At 34.5% G+C, this 9,000-nt stretch overlaps 1 protein-coding gene across 6 annotated transcripts in view; it reads right to left on the bottom strand.

Annotated features, from left to right (window-relative positions):
- Positions 1-270: 270 nt before the first annotated feature.
- SP4 (Sp4 transcription factor) overlaps positions 271-9,000 on the bottom strand; it is a 54,712-nt gene continuing 45,982 nt past the window's right edge. For all 6 annotated transcript variants that reach the window (XM_006085064.3, XM_014452488.2, XM_006085065.3 and 3 more), the window contains one exon: positions 271-3,429. In XM_006085064.3, the coding sequence (XP_006085126.1) occupies positions 3,182-3,429 (248 nt within the window). In that variant the 3' untranslated portion in view covers positions 271-3,181. The remainder of the gene's footprint in view (positions 3,430-9,000) is intronic.

Here is a 9,000-nt window from a genome sequence, read left to right as displayed (position 1 = left end):
TACGGTATACATTATTAAATGAAGAAACATGTTAAACTCAAGGGAATTTTTATAGGTTACTTGCAATTGTTATTGCAGGCAACAACTTGTACATGATTTTATTTCCAAATCCACAAAAAACAAAATTTATACAAATCAGCACTGTAAAAATGTCAATTACAGCCCCAGAGGCTTTGCTGGCAGAATATTTAACAGGATTTTTTTCTGAAGTCATCTTTTTTTTTTTTCCATTTTCTTTTTTTTTTTTTTTTCTTTTTTTTTTTTTTTTACAAAAAAAATTTACAAGTGAAATGTTACTACAAAACTTTTTATAAGGAATTTTTGCAAAACATTTACTGTTTTAAAATCATTATGTAGATTTAATACCCTATGCTGCACATCAATTTATGTGGGATGACAACTTAGTGACATGCATAAAAAAAAAACACCACAAGGCATTAAAATGAAGACTTAAATACAAATATTGTTGCAATAAAACAGTTATAAAATTGAAAAATAGGACCTAAACATCATGCTTATCTAAGTTTGACAAATTAACTTTTTCTCCTAGATTACACACTTTTATTACTGCTCTCATGAGAGTGTGATAAATAATGACTTAACATCAAGTTCTAATGTAATCAGCAACACATACACAAACCTAACCAAAGAAAGTATATTGTAAGAAAAAACTATTCTAACACTGGAGTTCTACCATGATAAATACATAGTTTTGCACTGATAATTACAATAAAGAAAAGTATTATAACAGTGGCAAAGGGAATGAACAGTGAAATGTCATTAAACAAGACTCTACTGCACATCTGTGCCCTATTACTTATAACAGCTATATCCCACTGAGTCAAATAAAGGACACTGAAATTTACGATTCTTATAAGAGAAAAGTGGATTCAGAATGGTATGCAGAAAAGACTGTCAGAATATTTCTAATTTCAGTGGTGAAATGTGCACCTGCTAACACAAATTAATATATTTTATATGCTATAAAGCTATCCAGACTCAGTTTGTTAAATTTATAATAGGCCTCATTGTTGATTAAAAAATAACTTCCATTTCTGAAGAGCATACATAGGTATGCATTAAAACTGGTTCATGGAATAATGGTGCAGAGAGCTCATACTTGGTATTATCAACAAAAAGTGTCACTCTGAGAAAACATGATTCAAACATTAAGAAAGTTTCTTTGCATAAAAAAAATTATAGCACTGATTGTGTAGCATAATGATAAAATATATATTTGATGTTTCAGCTCCTATATAATAAAATTAAAATTAACACTACCAAATGCTCCTCTGTACCAAACGAAACAAACTGATTCTGATGTTTTAAAGCCAGATACATCAGCTGTTTAAGAGTACATTAAATAAAATATACAAAACAATTTACAAAATCCAACTAAAATTTAAAGACTTTGTTACAAGTCTACAAAAGCTTTAAGAAACTTGAAATTTATAACCACAGTGTAAAATTTTTTCCTTTAATCTCAAAGCTTTTTTATACAAACTGAAAGCACAAAAGACCTTCAGTTTTATATAACGCTACAAAGGGCTGGCCTAAAGTGTACATAGTGTAAACAGTGATCATTACAGTATTTCTCCTTCATCAAAAATACAAGAAATATCACAATTTTGGAAGAGAATTCGCATGAGTAGTACTTTTCCTGAAATAATAGGGGACGCACAAGAAAACATGTACCTATATTCAAAGAGTCCCTAAACTGATGATGTTAGTAAACCAAGCAGTTAAAAACTTCAGTTTTCAAATGGTCAATTCCAATTCCATTATGATTCTGTGTAAATACATTTTTAAAATAGCAAATATCTTACTAATATTTAGGCTATCGATATATTCCAAATATTTTTCATATGAAACTTTTGGCCATCTTTCCTATAAAACCCTCGCATAAACAACAAAATACATTTTCCTTTAGTCATTTACTTAACTAAAAATGGTTCCAATTTTTAAAAAATAATTTTTGCTTCATAGTATCACACCTGTTACATTTTGTTAGGCTGCCTTTTTAGGGACAATTCAGTTACTGACATAACATAAAAACATTACTGTGTTATAAATTCTTAATCAGCCTTCTAACACAGTATATATAAAATAGGATTGGCAAATTTTTAGTAGAGAGGAAAACGGAAATTATAATGTAATTACAAGATAATTTTCTGCTGGACTTAAAAAAATTTTTTTGATAACTCTTTCTTTGGCTACCAAGTCAAAGCATAAAGAATTTTGCACACTGTCAACATAACTCATATTTACAGAATATGAAACTACAGACTGACTTATACTCTATGCAAATATTTCCTATATAAACATTTAAAATGAATTTTGTGGTACAACCCAGGGTTAGGAATATAATCAATCCTAACTTCAAAACCTTATATATTGTTGTCTCATTTTTCTGAAGCCATTATGAGTTTTGTTTCAATCATTTGTCACCCCCAGTATTTTCCTAAGGTTTTAATCTAAAGTTTAACCTATACTTTAGCTCTAAGTTCCTCTTGTGTCTCCAAATGGAGAAAGTAATTAAACTTCACTGATTGTCTGCATACACACTACTATAATGTAGTGGTAATAAAGATCTGAGATGCATCTCAGATTACTTTTTTGGAACTTTTCTAATTCAACTGTTGAAGAATTTCTAACATTTAGAAAAGACGGCCAAAACTATTTTCAGTTGATTTTCCAAAAATCAAACTAAGAAAATAAAGTATTTTCCCTACCGTCAGTTAACTATCTTGTTTTCTGTGCTATAGAAAAAAGAAAAAAAAAAGGATCCATATAAATTATTAGTGACTGGAAAGTATTTCAAAGAAAACAAATCCAATTAAGGTCCAGCCTGCAAACTACTAAGGTCTGTCTTTCTAAACATGTTAACACATGATGTTAAAAGAGGGGAAGATTCAGTTTAAACAATATGTGACACATTTCCAAATAACTAAAACTTATAGTGTGAAGGAAATACTTTTCTGTTTCCAGTACATCCATTTGATTTTTGTATTTTTAAAATTCAACACTTCACATGTTGACCCCAAATCTTGGAATACTTAAAGAAGCCAAGAATGAAAACATGATTTCCTACTCTGTAATCCACTTGACCAGCCCATTTCCAGATTTTCAAAGGTGTGTAAACTTAAGTGCAGCACGAGAGGTCTCTGTTATAAATAACTTTTCAGAATTCTTCCATGTTGGCCGAAACATTGGGAGTTGCTGGGTTTGAATCTTGAGAAATGGCTGCAACTGTGACAATTCTTGGGGAGCCAAGCACCTCTGTAACAGATGAGTCCAGTTCTCCCGAGGTAACAATGGCAAGAGCTGTCCCACCACCTTTTTTATTCTGATGCGTTTTGACATGTTTGGAGAGGTGATCACTCCGCATAAATCTTTTAGAACATTCTGGGCATTCAAATCTCTTTTCACCTAAACAAAAAAAAAAGCAAATAAACAATAATTCATTTTATTCAAATAAAATTATAATGTTAAATGATTTCTCTTCTGATCACACTACACTGTGTTTAACTTTTGACTAGTTGCAAAATACTTTATTTTTATTTTAAAACTAGAGGCCTGGTGCACAAAATTCGTGCAGGGGGTGTGTGTCCCTCAGCCCGGACTGCATCCTCTTACAATCCGGGACCACTGGTTCCTAACTATTCGCCTGCCTGCCTGATCACCACTAACACCTCTGCCTGCCTGACTGATCGCCCCTAACTGCCTCTGCCTGCCTGCCTCATCGCCCCTAACCACTCACTCGCCTGCCTGCCTCATCGCCCTGGTCTCTGGTCATTCTGGTCGTTCCACCTTTTCAGTCACTTGGCTTTTATTATATAGGATATAATCAAACAAGCAATGCAACACAATACAGAAGAAACAGCATGTGACTGGGAATAAGAGACACAAGTTAAAGTCCTAGTTTTGCTAAGAACTGGAAGAAAAAGCTGAAGCAAATAAAATAACCACTCTGGGCTTCAGCCCCATCTATGAAACAAGAGGGTTTCTAACAGATGATCTCAAAAATCTTTTCCTGATATCATAATATATAGTGTTCAAGGCATGTCTACTCTTCCTTAAAAATTCCTGTCTAGGTTTTGGTTATAATGCCAAAAAGCATGAAAATACCTTAGAACTACTTCAAATAAAATCACTTAATAATTTAATGGTATATTGAGTTTCCTCACAAGGCAAAAACAAGAGTTAGGCAAATACTCAATTTAAACTAATAGAGTTTTTAGGTTTCCAAAGAATCAGACTGTCAGATTCTGGCACACAAAGTGATCCTTAAATATGCTCTCTTTAACATATAAGGCAGTTCTACTGGAACTATTCACATCTATATTCTGGAATAAAAACTAACTTGCCCTGGCCAGTGTTCTCAGTGGTTAGAGTGTCAGGTCATGGGTTTGATTCCCAGTCAAGGGCACCTACCTTCGTTGCAGGTTTAATCCCAAACCCTGGTCAGGGCACATGAGGGAGGCAACCAATTGATGTGTCTCTCTCACATCAATATTTCTCTCTCCTTCCACTCTATCTTAAATCAATGGAAAAATATCCTCAAGTGAGGATTAACAAAACCCCTCTCCCCTACACACAAAAACACAACTAAATGTTACCAAAAGAAAAAACCTATTTCGATTTTATGTATAATAGATGAGGCACATAAAAAATTGATTAATTGGTATACCGTAATGTCCATGATGGATCAACTACTATCTTCTGTCCTTCCTTCTAAAATTGTTACTTAAGGGCCCTAGCTGGTTTGGCTCAGTGGATAGAGCGTCGGCCTGTTGACTGAAAGGTACCCGGATTTGATTCCGGTCAAGGGCACATGCCTGGGTTACAGGCTTGATCCCCAGTAGGGGGCATGCAGGAAGCTGCCAATCAATGATTCTCTCTTATTGATGTTTCTATCTCTCCCTCTCTCTTCCTCTCTCTGAAATCAATAAAAATATACATATATATGTGTGTGTGTGTGTGTGTGTGTGTGTGTATGTGTGTGTGTGTTTGTGTGTGTGTGTGTGTGTGTGTGTATATATATATACATACATATACACACATACATTAAAAAAATTGTTACTTAAGGGAATGAAAGTTTTCTCAGTCTGACAGTAGAACTTTGATAATAAAGTTCAGTTCAACTGACTCCTTTTCTTGGCCCTACTTTTGACTAACCAATAGAAAATCTATAGGTTCAAGTTTGTCCATGTCAAATATTTTTCCCTCTTCTTTATAAGTTTGCTTTTTTAAAAAATTGCATTTGCAGTATCTCATTAAACTTTTCTTTCTCTTTCAGTCTTGAAAAATTAAATAAAAGGATAAATAAATGGTTTATACAAAATTCTCAAAGAGATTAAAAATAAAAGCGGTTAAGCTTTAGGGTAAAGTCACTTGCACTGACAAATGCTGACACCTAGGCAAGGATGAAAAACAAGTAAATGAGGATTTAATTTTAGGATCAATTCTGAACTCCTTTTACCTTTCAAGTTTCTCATTTGCTTTCAAAAGAAAAATCCTGTGTACAATTTTTAAAGCTGAAAATAAATCTTAAATATATTGTTTTACATTTTCATTTTATTGATTTTAAGTTAAGGCTCCAGAAATTAATTTTCATGGGAATCATACAATTTATTAATATCAGAGCAGGATTCAAGGCACCCAATTTCTAGTTTGAGCTTTCTGTGCTACATGACCAGAGTGCAACTAGAGACTGCTGTTCTTTTATAGCAACAATGGCCAAGCATAATCAGAAAAATCAGATGGCACGATATCATTCAGTAATCACTAAATCAACTGGGTGATCAATCACACACAGTGGCTGTTTAATAAATATTTGTTAGCTGTGATGCTCATGAATTCAGTCACTTTTCAACGAATATTTGTAAAACACTTGCGATGTGCCAGGCACTGATGAGACAAAAATGAACAAGTGAAAATCTCTGACTTTAAGAAGCTTTCGTTTCATTTGAAAACATGTGGAGCTATGGTTAAGCTTCAATTAAGACAGAAATCCCCACCTACTCCATGGCAAACTGTAAGGTAAATGGGAAATGATGGTGACATGGTTTGTGTGGGCACTGTCAGGGCTGTCCATTCCTAAGTGGTGTGGGTGTTCAATTAATTTCAAGTAATGAAAATCTGACCAGAATCTCAAAATAAGTAAACTATGTTGTACAATTAAACTATCACTAAAGAAATGACATTTTAGTTTATTATCCTTTTCCACAGAAGTGTTTTTTCTATGGTGTCAGACAATTTCTAAATTTCCTACCCTTAGCAAACATTATCTTAAGGAGGTACAGAGTTCTTGTACTAATTACACATACTGCAATATCTTTTAAATTATTTAATTATTCTTAGTAGGTTAATATTTTTGGTAATTAATGTAATTACTTATCAAAACTATTGATTGGGTAGGTAGAATGGTAACCCGAATATGTCCTAGAACTTGTGAGTATATTTTATTATATGGCAACTAAAGTTACAGAGGTTAACAGGGGAAGATTATTCTCAAATACCTAAGTGGGCCCATCCTAATCACATGGCTCTTAAAAGCCGAGAGACCTTTCTTTAGCTGGAGTCAGAGAGATGTAGCAGAAATCAGACAGATTAGGAGCTGAGAGGGACTGGACCTGCTGTTGGTGAAGGGGGGGGCATATGAAAAGTATAAGAAGGAATGTTAGCAGCCTCCAGAGCAAACCCACCAGCCCCCCGTTGACAGCCAGCAACGAAACAGGGACCCCCATCCTACAATAACAAAAGCTGAATTTACCTGACAGTGTGAATGATTTTGGAAACAAATTCTTCCCCTGAGCCTTCTTTAAGGAACACATCCCAGCTGACACCTTGATTTTGACTTTGTGAGATGCTAGCTAAGCAGGCACAGGCAGAACTTACTCGAACTTCGGACATAAAAAAACTGGTACAATAAATGTGTGTAGTTTTAGGTTATTAAATTTGTATTTTGTTATGGCAACAGGAAACTAATAGTTATATAAAATATAACTTTAAAAAATTAAATTTTAGCTGATATTTAGTTCAAGATCTGTGGAATATCTTCATTAAAAGAACACAAAGCATTTTAAGGACAAATTCAAAATTTTGTTTCCTAAGAGAGCGGTTTGCAACTGGTATTTCATGGCATACTATTTAGTCAGGGGCACTGATCTCTTTTTCCTTAGATTGTTTAAAAAAAAAAAAAAAGACAACAGCCAACACAATAGCCATCCAGCATGAGGAAATCCAATTTATACCTTTCTCTTTTTTTGTCAGATTGGCAGATATTTCTTGGTATACTGCAAAATTTTAGTAATTAGTTATCTGTGCCGTGAGATGAAAAAGGTTGAAAAATGCTTCTCTAAGAAAATCTCAAAAACATAATCCAAACAATTTTGGTTTAATAAACTGACTTCAGAAAACACAATTGCTTCTTTGCCTAGATTACTAAGAGAAGGCCATGCTGTATTACATGATCATTAAAATATAGTAGAGTTTTTTAAGATAATTTAAGTAGATAATTCATATTTAGAAACATTAGATCAGTGGTTGGCAAACTGCGCCTCCCGAGCCACATGCGGCTCTTTGGCCCCTTGAGTGTGGCAACAAAATTTCAATTGCACTGTGTGTGGGCACCCGCACGTGGTATTCTGTGGAAGAGCCACACTCAAGGGGCCGCAGTTTGCCGACCACTGCATTAGATGACTCCTTAACATGATATTCTTAACAGTAATTTTTCTCAGAAAACACTTGGTTAGTTTTCTAATGGAATTGTAGATTTGAGGGATGCATGAAATAAATCAGATCTTTTAAGCCAGCGGTTCTCAACCTGTGGGTCGCGACCCCTTTGGCGATCAAACAACCCTTTCACAGGGGTCGCCTAAGACCATCCTGCATATCAGATATCTACATTACAATTCATAACAGTAGCAGCATTACAGTTATAAAGTAGCAACGAAAATAATTTTATGGTTGGGTCACAACATGAGGAACTGTATTTAAAGGGCCAGAAGGTTGAGAACCACTGTGTAAGCCTTATTTATTGGAAGTTAACCATTAAGAGCCAATTATAGCTGTCACAGTTCTGCCTATAACCTGGTTTTTAAAATGTTACCCTCAAACCTAAGCTAATACAATGTATAAAACATTTTATGAATTAGTAATGTTATTTCTAAATTTGTCATTCAATAACATACTTCCATATTTATATATTAAAATTAATTTCAGGGGCAAACTAGGGAACTGTATTCGTTATCTGGGGCTTCTGTAAGAAAATACCACAAACTGGGTGGCTTAAAACAAGAGATAGTTATTCTCTCACAGTTCTCTCTTTTGGAGGCAGATGTCCAAAATCAAGGTCTCAGTGGGGCAGTGTTCCCACCAGAGGCTCTAGAGAAGCATCCTTTGCTTGCCTCATCCTAGCCTTCTGGTAACGTCTGGCAATCCTTGGCACTCATTGGCTTGAAGCTGCATCTCTCCAATCTGCCTCTGTCCTCACACAGCCTTTCTTGTATCTCTCTGTCTTCTCCCCTTTTTATATGGTCATCAGTCATTGGCTTGAAGGCCCATTAGGTCCTAAAATCTAGGCATAGTATCACTTCATCTTTCCAAATAAAGCCACATTCAGATACCAGGGTTAGGACTTTTACAGAAATCATTTTTTTTATTTGTTCTAAGAAACCATTATTCAAACTAAGAGACTTGTAGTCTCTGGATTCCTCCAACCCTCCCCTCCAATATCCTCAACCCACCAATCCCTACTGAATACTCTTACCTACCCAGCCTAGAATATCTAAACTCATCTTTTCATGAGTATACTCTCCTCTATGATTACCTGTGGGTAAAAGTAAATTAAAAGGGGAAGGGATGAGCATTTGAGTGAAGTCATGAGGCTTAAATTTTCTTGGAAGGAAATGACTAAGAGTAAGATGAGGCTGAGTGGAAGTTACAAAGAAAATAAGACTTAAGTTTTAGGTAATTACTAAAGCTGACAAAAAAGAA

The sequence above is a fragment of the Myotis lucifugus genome, unplaced genomic scaffold (assembly GCF_000147115.1).
Source record: "Myotis lucifugus unplaced genomic scaffold, Myoluc2.0 scaffold_15, whole genome shotgun sequence".
NCBI classification, from domain to species: Eukaryota; Metazoa; Chordata; class Mammalia; order Chiroptera; family Vespertilionidae; genus Myotis; species Myotis lucifugus.
This window is presented reverse-complemented; position numbering and strand designations above follow the sequence as displayed.